The sequence below is a fragment of the Limulus polyphemus genome, unplaced genomic scaffold (genome assembly GCF_000517525.1).
Source record: "Limulus polyphemus unplaced genomic scaffold, Limulus_polyphemus-2.1.2 Scaffold344, whole genome shotgun sequence".
In the NCBI taxonomy this organism is placed as follows: Eukaryota; Metazoa; Arthropoda; class Merostomata; order Xiphosura; family Limulidae; genus Limulus; species Limulus polyphemus.
This window is the reverse complement of record NW_013665954.1, coordinates 600,365-621,901: the sequence shown is the minus strand read 5'-3', so window position 1 is coordinate 621,901 and position 21,537 is coordinate 600,365. Positions and strand designations below refer to the sequence as shown.

The window sequence follows — 21,537 nt, the reverse complement described above, 5'->3', positions numbered from 1 at the left end:
TCAACCCTTGATTCAGTGGAGAAGATCCTGCAAAAAGAAATAATAAAGTATAAAAACAAATGTGTATATGATGTGTGGCATGTATTAGTAATACCTTCTTGGTATGTGCTTGGTATGTGCTTTGCTCTGCTGTGGGAACCCGCATCACTAATTGAAGGTTCAACCCTTGATTCAGTGGAGAAGATCCTGCAAAAAGAAATAGTAAAGTATAAAAACAAATGTGTATATGATGTGTGGCATGTATTAGTAATACCTTCTTGGTATGTGCTTTGCTCTGCTGTGGGAACCCGCATCACTAATTGAAGGTTCAACCCTTGATTCAGTGGAGAAGATCCTGCAAAAAGAAATAGTAAAGTATAAAAACAAATGTGTATATGATGTGTGGCATGTATTAGTAATACCTTCTTGGTATGGTATTGCCATATTGGCATGGTATATTAATTTAATTTTTTATACAGCACCCCTCTAGCCAATGTCAGCCATTCAAAGTGCATGTTGCTGACCAGTCTCTACATTAGTCAGATGCCAAGTGAAAGAGATACGACTTCAAAAGACTTTAAAAAACCTGACAGACTTTGTGCATTGCAGCTAGATAGAGAGAGTATTCCAAAGCTTAGGAGCATAGACAGAAAAAGCATAATCACCAAAACGTGAGAGAGAGAGAAAAACAGTACTGGTATTAATATATAGCCTCAACCCACAAAACATTTGTGGCAGTTTCCATGCCCTTTCTTGGACTTTCCTTATTCTATCAATTTCTTGCACAGCATTTAAGCAATACTTTCTTGCAGGCATTATGCATTGGATCAATGAATCTTGTTCTATTTGAAGAAAATGTTCATGGTCAAACAAGCAAACTCATATTGATGCAACTTTATTTAACTCTCTCACTATGGGCATATTTTTCTGTGCATGTCACGAGGTTTTAGTGAGCTACATTCAGAATTTAATTAAACTACTTTATTATCATGGTAGAATAATATATATAGTATAAAAGCATAGCTAATAATCCATATCTTAGTAGTATACAGGTAAAGAAAAAACTTTTCAAAAAAGGAAGTAAATATAGGAATGAGTAATATCAATCCTTCAAATGCCATTCCTTCTATCTTGTTTGCATTGTTTTTGAAGGATTGATATTAACCATCCCTACATTTACTTCCTTTTTGAAAAGTTTTTAGTTATTTGTTTGGTTGTTTTTCTTTTAATGCAGTATTTCAATAGACATGGGAAGATTGTATATATAACCAAGTTCTAAATACAGTGAGGTTCCAACTGTAATATTTATTGTTTTTCTATTACTGGCTGGTAATTCCACTTTCAACCTGTACTTAAGCTCTTTAAAGGAACACCAAATTTCTGTAAGAAAGCTAACTGCAAGGAGTAATGGTGACACCACTTACACTAAAATGATGTTTTTTTTCTGTAGACCTGATGCTGTGAAAAACTCGGCCCTGATGTGGCCACAACTTTTTATTTATTATTATTAATTTGACAACTGACTACTTTTATGCTTTCTATTGTAGTTAATATGCATCGTAGGTACAGTGCATGAGGGTAATGGATCACAAAGGCGACAAACATGGCATGTTCCTTTCTCTCTTTTTTTTTTTGTGTTCATCATATACTCTGTCAGTTACTACTGTTTCCAGGCTTCCTGATATCTTATTAAACATCAGAAAGTTCTGTTGAAATTAGCTCAACTAATGTATTTAAACTATTTACTAATAATTACTATTGCACTTTATTTGCTTGTTTGATTAGATGTTTCATAATTTTGTTTCGACCAAATGTTTAGTAAAATAACCTACGTTTTCACAGCCGTGAGTCTTAAATTAATTTTTTATTAATAATACTTGTAAATGCGGATACTCTGTTTGAAAATATGTCACCTCAGTGAAAATGGTTGACACCATTGTTTTGGTTTTTGAGTTATTATGTAATAAAAAAGAAGCAGAAGAAAGAAGAACAAGAGATCCAAACTTTTCGTTATGATACTTAGACATTCCAAGAACTTGTGACTCAGTCATTACATAGATATTGTTATAAAATGAAACACTGTATGGTACTGAAAAGATATTTAAAATACCATTTTGATGAACAATCTGATTAATTGAAAACTGCGGCAACCTATTTTTGAAGTTAGAAAATTTTGAAGTGTAGAAATCAGAGCTCAGATGTGTCACATGACATGGAAAAAATGAAGATTGAAAATTATTTAAATGCTCTTTTTTTTTTTTTAATTAAACAATTCTAGGAATTGAGATTGGGGATCATTTTTATTGTTTTTGGAGAACAGACTTCCAACTTAGATGTGTCAGATAAAGGCATACAGAATGCTCCAAGCATCATCCAAATATCATGTTGATCATCTTTCAGTTAATAAAAATTTAATCAATTGAATGAAAGGAAATACCAGTAAGGAAAAAAACTTATAAATAATACATATTCCAGAAACCATTATAATAAAACAAAATATGCTCACATACAATTTTACTGTAAATGACAAGAACAAAAAAGAAATGTAGACTTTACTTCATGCAACTTATGTTAATTACATTATACTTGGAGCTATAAAAGTAAGATGGCTGAGGAAGAAAGAAGCATTGAAAATTAAACTTTACAGTTTTATAGCAGTTTCTTTAGCACTTAAACAGTGTTGGTTGGTAGAGCCAAAGGAATGCTGCAAATGAGTTTCTCTGATTAACTTCTCTTATACAGAAGTTTTTTTGTAGTTCTGTTATGTGCATTTTAAGTTTGCATACAAATATGCATACAATATCTAAATATAGCTCTACTCATGTAACTTTTAAGGTAATTTATTAAGAACCACTCTTTTTGTTCTTTCTTATATAAAAATATTATCAGTATACAAGTTTGGTTTCCAGTATTAAGTAATGCTTCATTATACTTACTACTCTATTAGAACATTGTTTTTTCATGCCTTATTGGCCCGGCATGGCCAGGTGGTTAGGATGCTCAACTCACAATCTGAGGGTCATGGGATTGAATCCCTGTCCCACCAAACAGGCTCGCCCTTTCAGCCATAGGGGCATTATAGTGTGACAGTCAATCCCACTAATCGTTAGTAAAAGAGTAGCCCAAGAGTTGGCAATAGTTGGTGATGACTAGCTGCCTTCCCTCTAGTCTTACGCTGGTAAATTAGGGATGGCTAGTGCAGATAGCCCTTGTATAGCTTTGCGCAAAATTAAAAAACAAACAAACATTCATGCTTTATGGTTAAAATATGTCTCCTATATTTTAAGGACATTCATCTTGCACTTGCTTGGTATTCAGGTTCACTAATCAAAATCCACAATAAACAGTTGACTCAAGAAAAGTTCTATAAAGAATAAATCAAACTGACAGTAAAGAAAAAGACAAGTACGTGTGCAAAACATAAAATAATAGAAATTGTTATTTAACATTTAAGAATATTGGTGCTTTAAAAATACTGGCTGATGTCATTTTATTTGTAGAATAACTGCTTTTAGAGCAGTGAGTCACTGCTGCACTCCATAAAAAGACACAAAGTATACCACACTGTTAGCTCCAATAGAATTCCTAGTGTGGTTTCCCACAATCCTTAATTATATTAGGGATTATTTTCATTATACATATTCAGAGGAAGTTGTATAATCTTGTCCTTCAACATCCACTTGATTTCAGTCCTGGCTACATACCTGGTACACCATGTAAGTTTGTGTGTCATGTCTTTTATCAAAGTGCATCACTTGTATCTTTGTGATGACAGGTGATTTTTTTTCTGATCTGATTGGCCATCTGGTATCTCCTCTTCACTTGCATGTGACATACAAACCCCAGGGATGATACAAAAGTATGTGAAGCAAGTGTAAGCTTCATGAATTGGTCACTGTGGTATGTAACCTTCATCTCAGGTAAGGATTAATGCACCATGGAAGTTTGTGTGTCATGTCTTATAGTTTTATGAAATAGTTAGATAAAATTTTCACTTCTGTGCATCACATGACACTTTGCTACAAATTGCCCATTTTAGTTATTCTTTCTACACCTGTGTGATCTCCTGATTTTGGAATAAATTACACATTATTTGCAGTATAGATATTGCTAAAATGTAATGTAAACTTAAAGCCTTCAGTCTTCTCACTTTACTGACATGTAGACCAGAAAGTCAAACCCATGTTCCACACTCTCCTGTTACATGTTTTCTTTTGAAAAATTTCAGTAATTCTCACTGACACTTGCTATTGGATTATTTATAACCAATATAAAGATAAGATATTAATTCACTGATAAGACTCATTCTTATAACAGTTTTTGAATTATTCAGTCTACAGTTTCATTCTTGCTATCACCGAGATCACCTTGACCAGCTAATGAAATTTTTATAACCCACTTATAGCTTAGTTAGAAAGCCAGTTAAATTATGATAGTTTTTCAGACATGGCATTTTTTTAGTGCTAATTTTTTGTGTTCTGCATTGCATATTTGAATTTTAAAAACATTTTATATATTTTGAACAACCTATGAAAAGTAGGTTTAAGTTTTGACAAGACATTGATTTCAAGAGCCTACATTTAAATACTAAATTTCTTGTTTTTATCATCTTTTTCTTTTATCTATTATTCTAAAAGTAACTAAAATGTAACAGTTAGAAAGTTATCAGTAAAATTTAAATGAAAAAAAGTAAATAAAAAATTTCTCTGTATGGTATGCATGCAAGTTGCTTATTCGTTATGTTATTCAGTACTTTGTTTACCATAACTTGAGCTATGATCTTATTGGGTAATTTATTGTTTTGTTACACTAGTTTGTGTTAGACATGATTCAGAGAGGGATAAAACAATAAAATGAAAGTATCTGTCTAAAGGTTAGATGTCTAAATTGTCTTTTACAATGTACAGTCATTCTTGAAAGAAAAAATATACTTTTGATTTTATTTTGTACTTTTTCAACTTTTGCTACATATACTTTTGTTACAGTTAGTGTATTTATTCTTAACATTTAAATTGCCTTGCACTCAGATTAGTTTGAGTCCGACTGAATTTGTAAATTCATAGACAAATTTTTAGTACAAAATCTACTTTTTTCTTTGTTTACAACAGACTTTTTACATGTGGCAAATGTCTTTACAATATATGTAGTAAATATGGAATTATTGTAAACATTATTTCTTCAAGTACAGGGTGGGTCCAAAGGACTAATCCCCTCTACCTAGGGATAATGCAAAATACTTATACAGAAAGTTTTAAAAATTTATCTGATTATCTGAATACAAAGACATATTTTTCTAAACCATAGTAGTTTTCAAGCTGGCATACATGCACTTGCTGTGACTACATTCAAATGGAGACGGGATGGGCTGTCTTTAGTATTTAGAGCTATATATTTCTAATTGTGAACATAAGTATTTATCCTTTGATAAGTGTATAAATGTGTTATTTTTGACAGCTTTTCTTTTATTTTCTTATTTATGTGCTTTTTTTTATATGACATTGAAAAGGCATTATCAGACTTTGTTGTTCTGAAACGAGTTAATAAACACTTGCTTTCATTTGAATAGGTTCCATTTATTGCGATGACAGCAACAGCAACACCTGTTGTGAAAAAAGACATTATATCTTCGCTTAGGTTAAAAAATCCAGCAATTACCTGCTCCAGCTTTGACAGGTAATGTTGTTCAACTATATAAAAGTAGAATCTGGAAAATGAAGAAAAAAATGGCAGTTTACAAATACCGTAAGAAGAGTGTTAAAATAAGTGTTAAAAAAAATCTTTAAGCCAGTTGAAGAAAATATTGACCATACTTGACATTTTTGGGGGGATCCTGATTTTTTCTAACAGTCTTTGAAATTATTTTAAAGAAATAAGCCGTTTTATAGTAAATTTATGCATATTTTGTTCAATACACAAGTTACAGAATTTGAGTTTGTGGTAACCTATCTTTGTGTAATAATAGCTAAGCCTGTGCTGTTACTGGTCTGTCTATAGATAACAGAATGAACATACAGTATATTTATATCTTGTACAATATTGGTGTAAAACTTTCATAAGGAGTTTGAGAGGAAAAAATAAATAAAACTTCTGCTTTTATTTAATAATAGTGAAAATGGATCAATAGCAAACAAGGTAATAAGCTTTTTAACACAGATTTGTCACTCAGATATAGTTTCAATGTACCAAAGTACAAGTAAACTGTAACAAGAATGTATAAGTCAAATTTTCTTATTAAATAAATCAAATAACAAACAGCTTTTTACAAATTAATATTAACTTCTGATCAGAGCAAGCTACCTACTTAGAGCAAAAATTAAAAAGCAACCTGGCAGTGGGTATAGCTAATTAAATATAATTATGGTCTCGCATATAAAGATTAAAATGCATTGTTTCATCAGTTTGGTACCTTCATTGTTAACAACAATTTTGGCTATAAACCCAATAATATTTTGCTAGACTTGGCCAGCTTAGGAGGTTAAAGTTAGTTTGATATACAAATATAAGCTAACAATGTAAAACATAGAGATCTATAACAAAAGTATAATGAAAAAAATTAAAAATAATAAAATTGAGACATATTTAACATTCTAACCAATACTTTTAATGTAAACAACAAACAAAACATTACATAGTATACCTTACATCACTGTCATCTGAACTAATATTTTTGAACTTAATATTATTTTGATATTGGCCATTTGTAAATTTGTTTTGCTTTCTTTTTGTCCTTTAGACCAAACTTGTATTTGGAAGTTTTTATGAAAAGCTCTTCAGTAGAGAAAGATTTGACTAAAATTTTAGGAAATCATGATGGACAAACAGTATCTGATGGTGCCATAATTATTTACTGTCCCACTAGAAGTTCCACAGAATTAGTTGCTAGAAAAGTTCAAGGTATATATATGTTTTATTGCAATTTTTGAACATTAGTATAACCACCATCAAACCTTAATTGTTAATTGATAAAACTGTTAGTTGGTGAAACTCCATAATTGAAGAAAAAAACAAAAACGGTGGTATGCTTCACAAATACATCATTTATTAACATGGTTTTGCCAGCAAGGGCATCATCAGTGAAATAAGGTAAAAAACTAAATAGCCTGGAAATTTTAGAAATATATAGAAGTCTAAAAACAAATCCATATGTTTAGCATATTTTTCGTTTTAACGATTTTGGTTGTTGCAAAACAGCTGCAAAAAAATCAAAAACACTTGTAATGTTTGTAGACTCAGTATGACCTTGAATATGTTTAGAATACCTTAGTGACAAAGTCCTAAACTTTTAAGTAGTTAGGTTATGAATAATTTTTGTGATAAAAAAACAATAATTATACGGAGATAAAATTTTAAAAAAATGCAAATAACAGTTATTTAGAAAATGTTTGTATGTTTTTATTATCCCTGTATCATTCTTTTTTTTTTATTGTTTAATATTTATAAACATTAAAGAAACAAAAATCATAATGCAGTATTTTAACTTAAAAGGAAAAAATAATGAAATAGCATACAATAGTTCCTGGTGAATATGACCCCCTCCCATTAACGACTTCCTTTTAAATATGACTTTTTTTCTGTGCACAGAATGATTTTACATTGATCTGACCTCCCATGAATGACTTCCTGACAGATGTTACATATGACCATGATTTTTGGGTGGACGATCAAATAACGACCTCTCTATAATGACTTTTCTTCATATCAATAATGTAATTTACAGAAACATATGAATACAATGTATACAGTATGGAACAAAGAGGTCACATGACCAGAGATTGCTTTACAGCTTAGTTATGGTACCCTAGGGTATTCAAGTCAAACTCCTTGGTACACATACACTTAGGTATTTTGGTTCTAAAGTTTTCAGGTCTTGAAAGGTAACCAGGGGAGGTCAGAAACTGTTGTTTGTCTTTGCCCCACTCACAGAATTAAGGTTTATTCTTTTAGTGAATGTGGTAGATTTTGAACTAGTGGCCTAGATGTTAAGTAACTTGATTAGTACTTACTAGCAGGGTGCGAAGATTATTAACTCATGGTTTGTTGAGTGACAGACTTGACTAATCTGTGCAGTAAGCATGGCTAATAAAATGCCTCAAGTCATCCAGGAAAGCTGCAAATGTCTCAAACTGAGAACAGGAAGTCTCTGGGAAGAAGAAGAAGGCTTGAAGTGTTGACATAGAAACGTCACATGGATGTTGATAAAGACAAAAGCTGTGACAAAAGCAAAACAATAAACAAAACATGGAAATTTTTAATCACCTTGAAATTGCTTTAATACAACATATTACATTTTATGTAGTATTTGTATTTAGAAAGGATTACGTTATTAGGTATTGGCTAGAATCTAGCAAAAATTTAGTTCACATATTTATTTTTATTTCTTTACTAGCTCATTTAAATTCCTGGAATGGTCCCTTTTCAGAGCTAGGATCATAGGATCCAAGTTTCAGTGTGAAATTTTGGTTTAGGGTGGGGCTGTTTTGTTCATTTAAGATATGTAACTTCCGATGTTTGGTTCTTTGTTTTAAGTTACAGCATTTTGTATAGATATACTGTGGATTTTTTTAGTTGCAATGGTGGTAAATACAACTATGTTTTTTTATTATGTTCAGTGAATCTGGTTTCCAATTTTTTTCCATTTTCTCTGACGTAGAACTCTGGACACTTATTGCACATTATTTTATAAGTTGATATTAAAATCGTGCACTGAAAACTAACAACAGAATGCTTCTTGATATAATAACTGCCAGACTCGTGAACATTCAAAGTGACTCCATTAAATGTGCAAAACAAACAAAGATGGATGGTTTTTTACAAATAAATTTTGAGTCAGTTTGTAATATTTTATATGTATGTAATAAAAATGTGATATGTGGATGTTTATGAAATAACTGTGATCCATGAATAAATTATCTGACATAAAAGACAAACAAAATAATTTTAATTTATTTGTATTGAACTGTTATCAACCATAACTATTATTTATACAATGTACCAATTTGCTACATTGCTGTACAGTATATAAACCATTATGCTCAACCCCTGGGAATAGCAACTGGTACAGCTTGAACTCGGTCATTTGTTATCTGGTTATTGATCCTTTGAATAACAACTTCCTGTCAGATGCAACTTTTTTTTTATCATGGCAGATATGTTTGTCATATATAAGAGGGACTACTGTATAAGATAAATAAATAAAAATATAGTGTCAAGTTTGAGAAGAGAGGATTTAGTATGTAACTGCATCTGGTTTTTAAACCACTTACAAATTATTTGTAGTTTCAGAAGTAGTTTCTTGTATTTTTCCCTTGTTTCAGCCAATGGTTTTTCCATCATAACATTAGTAAACAAGATAATTTTTGTTGTTGTTGTATGACATTTAGGGATTAAGTGTCATTTAGAATAAAAAGTGTAATCTAAAATCTTTATAAGTTGTTTGTAGTATTTAAAAGAAAAAACAATCAGGTAGAATTACTGTTTTATTTTAAAACAACCAACGAGAAGTTTTGTTTTTTGAAACAACTAATCATATTGCAGTATGGAAAAACTTATTACAGTTATTTACAGTAAAAGAATGGATATGTTTATATATATATTTTGCTTTACGTTATTTTTATCCTCACAGATATGGGTTTGTCCTGTGCTGCTTACCATGCAGGAATGACCAATGTACAACGAACTCAGGCACATCAGCAGTTTGTGCATGACCAAGTTCAGGTATTTCCTTAGTAGAGCCACACATACATCTTTAAATAAAGAAAATTTTGACGTTTTTGATACCTCATTTTGGTGGTAAAAAAACTGAAAAGAAAAACACCAGGTTTTTATTATTGTGTATAATGAAACTGATTAAACACATGAAACACATTATTAAAAAAAAAAACCAAGAAAATCTTATCAACATTTGTATTAATTAAGATCTAAGCATAGCAGAACAGAATAATTATAAGTATACTAGCTGCAACCCACAAAACATTGCCAAAATTTTTAAATTTGACAAGTGAAAAATAATCCAAAACCCCAACTTAAGTTAACCTTGTTATTTTGCCACATATATTTGAACTTATTAAAGGTTTTTTTCTCTCCCTCTATATATGTGAATTTTAGCATCTACCAAAATGTTTAGCTTTGGCTAGTAGTAAAATTGAATGATTTAGAAGGACAAACATGTCTTTAAAATGTTGTCGACTTTATTTGATATAACTACTCTTGGGTTTGCGAGTCCATAGCTTCTCAGAAAAACTGACTGAATATTCAACGTTGTCACTGAACAGGAATAAATCAACTTTTATAAGGATGCTTAAAGTTATTTGAAAGGCTCTTAAAAGATTGAAATTGTGTTATTTTGTATGTAGTTATCAATTTCTTGCTGTTTTATCTTGTCAGTATTTTTTTCTTTCCTTGTACAAAATCTTATATTTTGGCAGGTAGATTTGTTTATAACTGTTGACTTTATTTTTGGTATGTTCTTTTATTGCCTTTTATGTACCTATAATTTGGGGTAAATTTTAACTAAAGGTGAAACAAAATCAACATGAAGATCATCATGAGAATCAGTAACTTATTATTTCATGCACGTGATATTTAATTATAAATCCTATGAAAATCAAAATTCTAAGATTAGGTGACCTGAGCGAGGTCCCATGGTTATGTTGTTTGTATATTATTATTGCCAATAACAAAACACATTTTGGACACATTGATACCTTATAAGAGTGATGTTCAATCTCACAAGAATAACGTAAGAGTTGGTGGTGATTGGTATTGACTAGCTATCTTTTCTTTAATCTGTTACTTCAACATTTGGTATGGCTAGCATACACATATAGTCCTCTAATAACTTTGTGTGAAATTCAAGAAGAAGAAAAAAAGATTATAAGTATCTATTAGGTTTGGAGTCAATTTTACTTCACCATATAGTAAAATAAATAAATTTAGTTATGTGATAATGATTCTCTTTTCAATTTCACCTCTGGTGAAAAAGAAAAGAAATCTTTAAAATGTCCATACAAAGATTATAAATGTTTCCCGTATAAGATTGGTAAAGAAATGAAGCATAATTTTTAGTGGTCTTCAGTATAAACTTACTTAAGTTTAGTATTGTGCTGTAGTAAGCAGACTGTTCTAATATCACTTAATTATAAAGAACATTTTAAAGAGAGATCTAGGTCTAAGTGCTATGGTATTTTGAATGTTTTGGCAAACTTTTTGTAAATTATTGTATGTACTAAATTTTATTTTCAATTATCTAAGACCCATATATTGTGTTTTAAATTATTCAACACTTATAATAGTACAGAAGTATATGTATGATCTGTAAATTTCTAACCACAGAAAGTAAATCAAGTAATGTTTTTTGTTTCTCAAGCCTCTGAATGGTTAGTACCATATTTCCTATAATTCTATATATTCTTGTTTTTTTAAAGACACTCAAGTGAATCAAATTTTATTGTTTCAATAATCCTTATAAGTTTTGTAATTTTTAACACTGTTCTGGTCAGGTGAGGCTTTTTTTAATTCAGTCAAAGATTTTTTTCTTTTCTGATCAAAATGATTTTCACTCTCCCAAATGTTAATATGCGTGGTCGAAAATAGTACATAGTGTAGAAAAAACAATAATATTTGTATGTAAGCCAAGATTTTTCAAATAAAATATTATTCAAATGATGCTTTAAAATCCTTTTTGAGCAGTGTCATCCTGATGATAAAACAGTATGTGGACTTCCTAGTTTTTGTTTTATTAAACATTTATACATGTAATTTAAAAATAAACATAATAATGTCAGCCAAATAAGTTTCATGTTATGGCAAACACACTTACCTACAAAATAATATGCCTGAATGAAGAAACTGCAGGAGTGAAGCTTACTTGACTGAAACATTGCTCACTTTTTTTCTTACAGTTGCTTTACATTTTTTTGTTTTTCATGAAATCATGCTGCTGTTTTTAAAGTTATTTATTATAACTTTTTAAAGATTTTTGAATGATAAAGACAGATCTATCAGTTATGTTATAAAAAGTATTCTCTCTAGGTGTTTTCTATATGTTTCCTTGTCCTCAAACATCTGTCCTTTTTTTTTTGAACAAGTCTTATCTTGCAAAATGGAGGTTAATGTACAACTTATATGATACACAACCAGTGTAGTTTTGTTTGTCCAAAGAGAGATAAGTCCGTTTCAAACACAACTTGTTAGCTAAGACTAATCCTTTTTTTTCTCATTTGTTATTGTGGCTCTTTATAGTGAAAATTTAGAAGCTTTTTAGAATAAATATTCTAAAATATCTCATCAGCATACTTTATGGCTAGCTTTAATATTCCTGATTTCATAGTTTCATTACATTGCATGCTCGTAACTTGTTAGTTTCTTCCTCTAACATGTTTCTAACGTGTTATTCATAATATATATAGCATGCTCCCGACTTGTTCATTTCATCACTGTTGCGTTCCCAACTTGTTAGTTTCATCATGTAATGTGTTCATAACTTGTTAGTTTCATTACATAGCATATTCCAAAAACATCTATAGAAGATTTAGAAAAAAAATAGGGGTAACTGAGTAACTCAGGTTTTAGCAGTTGTACAAATACACAAGTGTTTATTAAAAGGGTGCTGAACTACTCAATCATGCAAGTATAAGTGCAGTAGTATTCAGTTTTATTTTTCTTCACAGTAATATGATTTCATTGTTTTTTTACATATTTTCAAAACAAGCTTGAATATTAAATACTTAAATTATTGAACCTGTGATGTGCAAGTTTTTGGTAGGGTATTTATTGTCAAACAATGAAGTGAAACAAACTAGTGCTATTAAGTGGTTTACATAAAAATATTTAAGGTCCTGTAAAGTAAGAATTTTTCTGAAGAGGTGAAAATTAAGATGAAAGGTGTTTGAAACTGTGACTGATAATGTTTTAGGCAGATATGCTACCTTGTCTCAAATGCTTCAAGTTTGTTTTCATTTGACTGTTTTGGCATCCTGAGAGTTTTGTATTTTGGATAAATAATTTTGCAGTATTGATCTGGCACAAAACTTTTTCTTCTATTTAGGTAGTAGTAGCAACTGTTGCTTTTGGAATGGGGATTGATAAACCTGATGTTCGAAGGATTATTCACTATGGAGGTGAGTATGTTAAGGATAAGGGTCTATAAAATGGGAATTTTGCCCACTATTAGAATTTAATTATTTCCATTTATTGTGTTCATCTTATCCAACAAATGTTTAAAACCACAAAAATACCAGAAAATTGCTGTTATTCTTGCCTGTAAATCAATAGTGTTGTATTTTACCTTTCTTACTAAATGTTTATATGCCTAAGGTCAGCCTGATGTAATTTTTTCATAGCCAAAATTTTTGCCAACAAGCACTTCTTTGACCCTATATTTCTATTCATAGCCAGATATAAATCTAAATCTGTGCAGAGTTCTTCCGAAGTTGAGACTAAAAAGATTCAAAAGGTAGGAAGAGAGAGGGGTGTGTGTATGAAAGGACTTGCCTAGACACCCTTGCAGGTCCAGGATCAGCCTCATAGGGTTCTGGGGGCAAAAAGCACCACCTGAAAGTAATTTTCAACAACTGAGAGGAGCGATAAACCCTCTCCCTGAGTCTTTTATTCTATTTTGAAAATCTCGTATTACAAAAAAAAAATTAATCAAAATAGAAAAGTAATGAATATGATCATATTCTAGTTTATAATTTAGAAAAAGTTATCAAGTTAAAAATTGAGCAATTAATATTTGTCTGAATTTTACGAAAAGCTGCAATCTATCTCCCAACATTTTTAAAGCTGCAATCTATCTCCCAACATTTTTAAAGATGACAAACATGACCTTTCACATCTAAGATTAGTTGTCTTAACAGTTGAACATTTGTCACATAAATGAGAGTAAGAGCACCTAATATATCTTAGTAACCCTTTCCCCATCAGAAGTAAACAAAAAAAATTATTTCATGTTTTACTTTAATTTTTTCTTTTATGATTGTTAACTTTGACCTACATTTTATACTTACACCAAACATTATTCTCTCTCTCTTTTTTTAATCAGTTGTTTAGCACCCATAAAGGGAAATTTTACTGCATTTTCTTTCCTTTATTTAAAACATGAATAAAGAAATTAATATAAATTTCACAGTCGACACATTCCCCCCGATTTATTTTGTTGTTGATAAACAAGTGAAATATTATGGAAGTTTGGATATCATGTAAAGTAGATACTGTCTTTTCAAAAGTGACTGCACTTTTATTAGAAAACATGGCAGAAATAGTTTTGGTTTACTTTGTAAGATATATGACAGATACTGTTGTTGTTTTTTTCCACATTTAACTTAAGGTTGTTTCCAACTACACATAAATTTGCTGTATAAAGAATCACTGGTAGCTCTCTGTCAATTTGTTTTTATATAACTTGGCCATCAGAACAACTGTTCCTCTTTATGTCATGTCTAAATATATATTTTTCTTTTTTTATGATAGATATTAGTCTAAATTTACTTTTAGTGGTTAGAAAAATAATGTGTGTCAGGTGGAAATGGATTCTTACAGTAGCATTTTTTCTACATTAGCACCCAAAGATATTGAGTCCTACTACCAAGAGATTGGCCGTGCTGGAAGGGACGGATTGCCAAGTATTTGTCAAGTATTTTATGCACAAAAAGATTTTATTGTAAGCAGGTAAGTGGTTTACATAATATAAAAACTTGTTTGGGAATGTGAATTTGAATATTCATGTTGATAAAAAGTTGATTTTTTTCAGAAATTTTAATCTTCTTATGCAAACAGTAATAATTTTAACTTTTATCATGCTAATTAAGTTAAAAATTAATAAATAATTACCATGAACTTTTAGTGACATTGGTTTCACTGTAGTATCAAACTATTGTTAAATTTTCTACTTATAACTAATGATTACAGAACAATTTTGAAATTTTTTCACATATTATAATGGATGCTTCTGTTTTTTATGTAAAGATTCATGGTGAATAGGTATTGCATCTTTAAGACTGGACACCTAAAACTTTATTATAGCCATTGGTCATGGATTTTTAAACATTCATTGTGTAAGGCCAAATAATTAAAAAAAATCATCTTGATAATTTATGAACTGATTAGGAAGTTTTTATAGAATACTGTCATTATAAAGTTTTAATTTATTGAGTCTTATTTTGTGTAGCTTAAAATTTTATAAATGATATCTGTTAGAAAGAAACTTTACTGCAAATAAGTATTTTTAAGTTATTTGATAGTTTTAAAATTTTAATAGTTGTAGATAGTTATAGTGAATGAAACTATTTCTTTATTAACATCAAAATTTTATTTCTTCCTAATTTATAGGTCTTTCCTTAAAACCATAAAAAATCCAAAGTTTTTGGAGCACAGGCAAGAAATGATTAACAAGATGAGTCGATATCTCAACATCACCTCCTGTCGAAGGCGTAATTTAATTGCTCACTTTGAAGGAAAAGACAAACCAGATATTGGTGGAAGAGAACGTTGTTGTGATAACTGCACTAAAAAGTATGTTGCTTTAGTATTTTTTTTTCAGTAATACAGGACTTTCGGTGATGTGTCCATAGTGAAATTATGTTTTTTCCTGCATCTGTCATTTGCATAGTACCAGTTTTTTTAACCCCCTTTTTTTCCATATTATGGTGAGCTGCTGTAATACACTTCATATCTATTGCTAGATCATGATGCTATGTATTTTCCATAAGAAAGCTGCTTTTTGACAGTAGTGGTCATGTAATTGTAACCTTTGAAAGGCAAGGAAACAAAAGTGCTGTAAAAAGGGTATAAAAATATAACTTAACTTGTCATTATCTGAGAAGCATGTAGTGGCTTATTGAAGGTTATTCAGTTATTTTATGTGGAGTTATATAGATATCTGAAAGAAAAAATATGTAAATAGTTACCAATACTAATTTACTACAACTACCTATGCATTGAAAATGGAATGGAATGGAACTGGCCAAATGAATTATTTTTGACTATTGCATCTTCTGAGAATTTGAAGATATTGGTATCTGTGAGTTTTAGAAGATAGAAATTTGTGTATCATACTGTGTTATTGTCACTGAATACTTCATGAACTTATGTGCATATGGAATTATAAAATGAAGAAAATTTTTATCTTTGTTTTTAAAATGTGTAAAACTATTTTAGTTAAGTCATCCATAAATCTAAGCCCTCCACAAACTTTGTTCTATACTCTTGAAAATGCAAAGTCAACTAATACAGGTTGGCATAGATTCATGTTCATTTTAGTATGTGATAGGAGACATGCATATTATTGACTAGAAGTATTAGATCAATATAAGGTATATTAATATGGCCAGTAGCTGAATAAAAGTATAAGCTAGTTATGATCTACTATCAACAGCAACCAACAGAAAGTTGACAAGATTACATTTTGCACTGATCCATGTTTTAGGAATGCAAAACATAAAGGTTCATTGGCTTGTCATTTCTGTATTTAATCTTTGCAAGTGTGTTAAATCTAGAGAAACTGAAAATACAAGCACTGTAATTATCTGGAGAATCATTAATATTTTAATATCTTTAGAAATGTGTCTTATGATTTCCTTTGTAATGAATCTTCTCACATATCAGTTGAAATTGGACAAATTGTTGCCATAAAGAGCTAAAACTCCTTACCAATATCAGTAGCAACAGTTGATATGATGAGAAACATTTTTATTTACAAAAGCTTTTAACATTTCATAATATAATGATTCTATCTTCAGGAAAACTGGAAATAATATTTGCCAGTTTATGTGACCTTATAGTTACTATGTGTACACTTACATACAAACCATGAACTTAGGAGTGTTGGTTACCTAAAATTCTAAATAACTTCACTTAGCACACAGCTATTTGTTAAATATACTTAATATTTATAGCTTGATGTCTTCTTACAACTTGTAAGTTTGTTACTTCTGTTACATATTTTATAATATGTACTTTTTTCTGTTTACCTCTTTACTGAATATTTTAAGTAAATTAGTAACTGATGTTTTTATAACATCAGTTAATAAGTATAAATAGTATATTTCCAGATAGTGCTGAAAAATATTTGAAGTTTTCTAAATAAAAATGTTTTTGTTTTATTAACTGTCTTTATCTTTATTATGAAACTTTCATTTTACCAGCATGAATCCATCATCAGTCACAACAGATTTAAACTTGTTGATATTTCTCTCCTGTCATTGTAATGTTGGCAAAATTTAATAAAACACTAATGCTAGTTTAATTAGTATTTTTTACAAAGTTTTTAGCTACAAGGTATTAATTCAAAATTTTGTTTTGTTACATTCTTTGCAAGTTTTGTTGTCTTGCAGTTTCTTGTTGCCCGTGTTTAAGTACAAAGTTTTATATTTATATATTAATTCTCTGTGTATGTGACACACTTCTTTAAAGAGAGTGCTAGTTAATGAGAAACCTGATACTTTATTTTTCCTTTCTTCTGTGATTCATTGTTATTTTTGATATGATTTTGTTTTATATTAATCCATTTGTTTTATTTTGCTTGAATTATTACTTACAAGCTCAGTTATTAGTATGCTATAAAACTTGTGAAGTTTGCTCACTATACAGTTTGTCCCAAACAAAATGTTACCAGTTTATAACAAAATGAGCCTACCTTAATACACTGCCACATGTTCACCACTGCTATCTATGCAAATAACATGTCCTTACATACATGTCTGATGCATTGCATATCTAGTTGCAATTTTTTACTAATGGCATATACACTGATAATATTTTATGAAATGTGCTGTATTTATTTTATCATAAATATTTTGAGGCCCTCTACCTGTCAACTTCCAAAAATGTGAGTTCATTATACATATTAAGAATTATAAATTCATAATGTACTGAATTTTGCCATAGTTTTTAGAAACCTTAGGGAAGCTAACACTTATTATGTGGTGGTGTTTTGGTGAAGAAGTTAAAAATTTTGATTATTATTAGGTTACAGAGAAAGACAGAAACATCCTATGGAATCAAGAATGAAGAAGAAAAAATGGACTATGGTCCTGAAGCTAAGCTGCTTTTTGAAGCTATACAGGTATTTAATTATCTTCTTTTGAATATGCATTAAACAGGTTAGGTCTCATTTTGTATTCCATAATTGTTAACTGTATTTGATTAGGAGATATCTTGTGGTAAAACATCCATGATTGATTGTTTTAAGCTCAGAATTGACAAAGTTAGACAGAACTTACAGAAGGACATTTGGTGACACGCTGTCAATCAGATGTGTTAAATATGTATTTTTAAGTTTAAATCGTATGATATAAAAATAAGATATATATTGAAAAAAAAAAGACTGTAAAAGGTTCATTATTTTGACACCCACAAATAATATTCTAATTATAAACAAAACACTGAGTTCATTCAATCACGTTTGTGACAGAGCTGATAACAGAATGTGTAATGCTTAGTAGCTGTTGTTAATATCAGTGACTACTTTATTGACCTTTTTTAGTGGAGCATACTGTAATCTGTATACCAGCGTTTTGCTGAACGAGTAGCTTAATTCTGACCCACGTGTCAGTAGCTTGCAAGACCAGTTTCATGTTTTTATAAATTAAAATTATTCTATATAATTCATCAACCATAATCTTGCTTCAGCTATAGTTATAGAGTAAGCTCTGTGAAGAAAATATCAAGTTTAATATTCAAAAGAAGATAATTAAATACCTGTATAGCTTCAAAAAGTAGCTTAGCTTCAGGACCGTAGTCCATTTTTTCTTCTTCATTCTTGATTCCATAGGACGTTTCTGTCTTTCTCTGTAACCTAATAATAATGATTCTGGGATAAGTATTTCTCACTGTCACCTCTGTTCAGTAATGGTTTAATTTGTTATAGAGTAAGCTCAGTGAAGAAAATATCAAGTTCATATAACTACCTTAAACTGTGGCACCCATTACTTCATCACTGGCCTAATAGTTTCTTATTCCAGAAGAACAAATTCTATTCATATTTAATTTTTAGTTGTGCTTTTGAAATTCTTTAACACTGCATAATTCTTTTGTTATTGAGACTATATATATATAATAATTTAGGCCTCAAACATGGGAGCATCAAGCTTCGTTAATTATTATTTATCTGCCTCATCTCAGTATTGTGACTAATCTTTGGTTTCATATTATATGTAGAATTTTTTTTTTATTACAAAATACATTTTGTTTGTAGTCATAAAGACTATAAAGAATTTAATTAAGTGCATTACTATTTAAATCTGTTGGTATTAGTGGTGTAGGTTTATTATTTGGTTAGTTTTCATTTACTATATTTTAAAGTTTTTTTTTGCTTTTCACTTTTGTTCATTAAAACGAAAGTTTCAATACAGTGTGGGTTTGTTTTAGGATATATCTTGTATAAATTGCTCTGCCAGTTGAAATACAGATCATATTACTTAAAGATAATTGTGAGTTACAAAAGCTTCAACTTGAACATTCAGTTTGGTAAAATGTTCCTCAATAAGCATATCTGTATTTTATGAACAAACCTGTTGTCATCATTACTTAGACTCTTACTGACTTGGGCATATATATGGAACACACACACCAGAACCTTTGTTGTTGTTAAACAAATTGCTATATTAACCACATGTGAGTTTGGAATTTTGTAACGTCACAGAAAAAATAATCTTCTTCAAATAATTTAACCCTTTTGCAATGGGGAGGTCAAAGTGCGCATATCACAAACTTTTAAAGTTACATTCAAAATTAAATTAAACTACTTTATTATCATTATATGCAAATAAACTTGACATCAAAATGTAGTTACTAAATCAGGTTTTAATATTATATAAGTTTCAAGTGCTTAATTCTATAAGGAAATATTTTACAAAATCCTCAATCTCCCCAAGTATGAGAATTGTAACATTTTCTCCCTAGATCTTCCCTCTTCTCTATTTATTTACTACCCTTCTGAGAAGTGCACTATTTAACATAAATTACTTATGATATAGATATTAGTCAGGCAAAGCATTTTTCTAGTCTTCAATCTTCTTTGTTTATAAAGCCATAAACTAAAAAATCAAACCCACTATGCCCACCTGTCACATCCTCTCTTTGACAAATTGCTGATAGTTCTCTCTGATGTTCTGTACTAAGTTGTTTATATCAGTAGAAGATCAAAGTTTTAATCCATTAAATGACATATTATATTATGTTGTTTTCTGTACAGGGCATCGTCTATTTCATCATTCACTTTCAAATTTATTCTTACAGGAATCACATTGGTATGCTTAGTTGAGTTTTTAAAAGGCTCTTATCGCTTAGTTCAGGGATTCTCAAACTGTGGTACGTGGAGCTAATATTGGTGGTACACAACACAATTAATATAAAAAATCATAAAAGTTGTAATAAGCCCTATCTGAGCTTTCCACTTACATATGCATACTACTCTCCTCACTTATAGACTAACCCTCTACTTACATAGACTCGCCAGTATTTTTTCCCCTTAAAATCGACAAAATTGTACCACATATTCTTAATCGTGCCAGAAATATCAATCGCATCCTTCAAATTAATGGGTAAGTGTTAAACATATGAATTTTTGTTACTAAGTTTTTATCTTTTTTTTTTTTTAATTAGACCTGGGTTTGTAATTTTTAAAAATTAAACAAAAAGTGGTATGCGAACCTGAAATGTTCAAGAACCACTGGCTTAGTTAGAAAGCCAGAAAAATTATGATAGTTATAGGATGTTGTTTGCTTTTTGCACATTATTATTCTTTGTTCCTAGATGCAGTATTTAATTAAATAAAAATTTATTTAGTGTAGTAGTACCATTAGTATAAAAAAAGTAGGCTTAAGCATCATCGACAGTTGACAGCAAAAAAAAAGGGCTCAGGTAAATACTGTATTTCTTCTTGTTCATATGTATTCTTTATTTACTATTATAAAAGTTACAAAAATGTAAAGATTAAAAACTTTTTAAGTTAGAAAAAACAAGATAATGAAAAAAATTAAAATTCTTCATAAGGTATGTTTGGGAGCAGTTTTTGCATTAAGTAATTTGATACAGTAATGTGAGCTACATGTTTGCTGAGTGATTTACAACTTTGCTTTCTGCATGTAAACAAGACATAACAAAAATATAACAATGTTCAGGGATCTATTGGGCCATTTCGGTTTTCCCATTCTCTAAACTAAAACTACTACATAAATTTAATTAAAGAAAAAAAAAAAGTCTTAAAGCCAGCCACTATCATTTATATAGTTATCAAACTTTTTCCTAAACTCACTTAAATTTACTGCCTCTACAGCATAGGAAGACTACCCTTTTAGAAAAATAAAACTTTCTTAGCTGAAGATGACTCCTACCTTGCCAAAATTTATATTTTTGCCTCTAGTCCTACATTTCTCACCATTAAGTATAAAAAAAGACAATACATCAACACTACCAATTCCCTTTACAATCTTAAACACCTCAATCAGGTTCCTTCTAACTTCTTTTTTCTAAAAGAAAATTTCAGAAATCTTAATCTTTCCTTATGTGACAACCCCTCCATCCCAGGCACCATTCTAGTAACCCTCTTTTGAACCCTTT

General features: G+C 29.9%; 1 protein-coding gene and 1 long non-coding RNA gene across 2 annotated transcripts in view; one reads left to right on the top strand and one right to left on the bottom strand.

Moving 5' to 3' along the window:
* LOC106457546 (ATP-dependent DNA helicase RecQ-like) overlaps positions 1-21,537 on the top strand; it is an 86,410-nt gene that overhangs the window by 50,139 nt on the left and 14,734 nt on the right. Inside the window, exons 11-17 of the mRNA XM_013916978.2 lie at positions 5,546-5,652; positions 6,713-6,873; positions 9,602-9,693; positions 13,025-13,097; positions 14,538-14,646; positions 15,307-15,489; positions 17,944-18,040. Of these exons, the coding sequence (XP_013772432.1) occupies positions 5,546-5,652; positions 6,713-6,873; positions 9,602-9,693; positions 13,025-13,097; positions 14,538-14,646; positions 15,307-15,489; positions 17,944-18,040 (822 nt within the window). The remainder of the gene's footprint in view (positions 1-5,545; positions 5,653-6,712; positions 6,874-9,601; positions 9,694-13,024; positions 13,098-14,537; positions 14,647-15,306; positions 15,490-17,943; positions 18,041-21,537) is intronic.
* LOC111085351 lies at positions 59-19,031 on the bottom strand. The gene is made up of 4 exons (XR_002610198.1): positions 18,676-19,031; positions 9,628-9,777; positions 7,983-8,187; positions 59-334 (listed from the first exon to the last, which is right to left on the bottom strand). It is a non-coding gene; the product is annotated as an uncharacterized LOC111085351 (long non-coding RNA).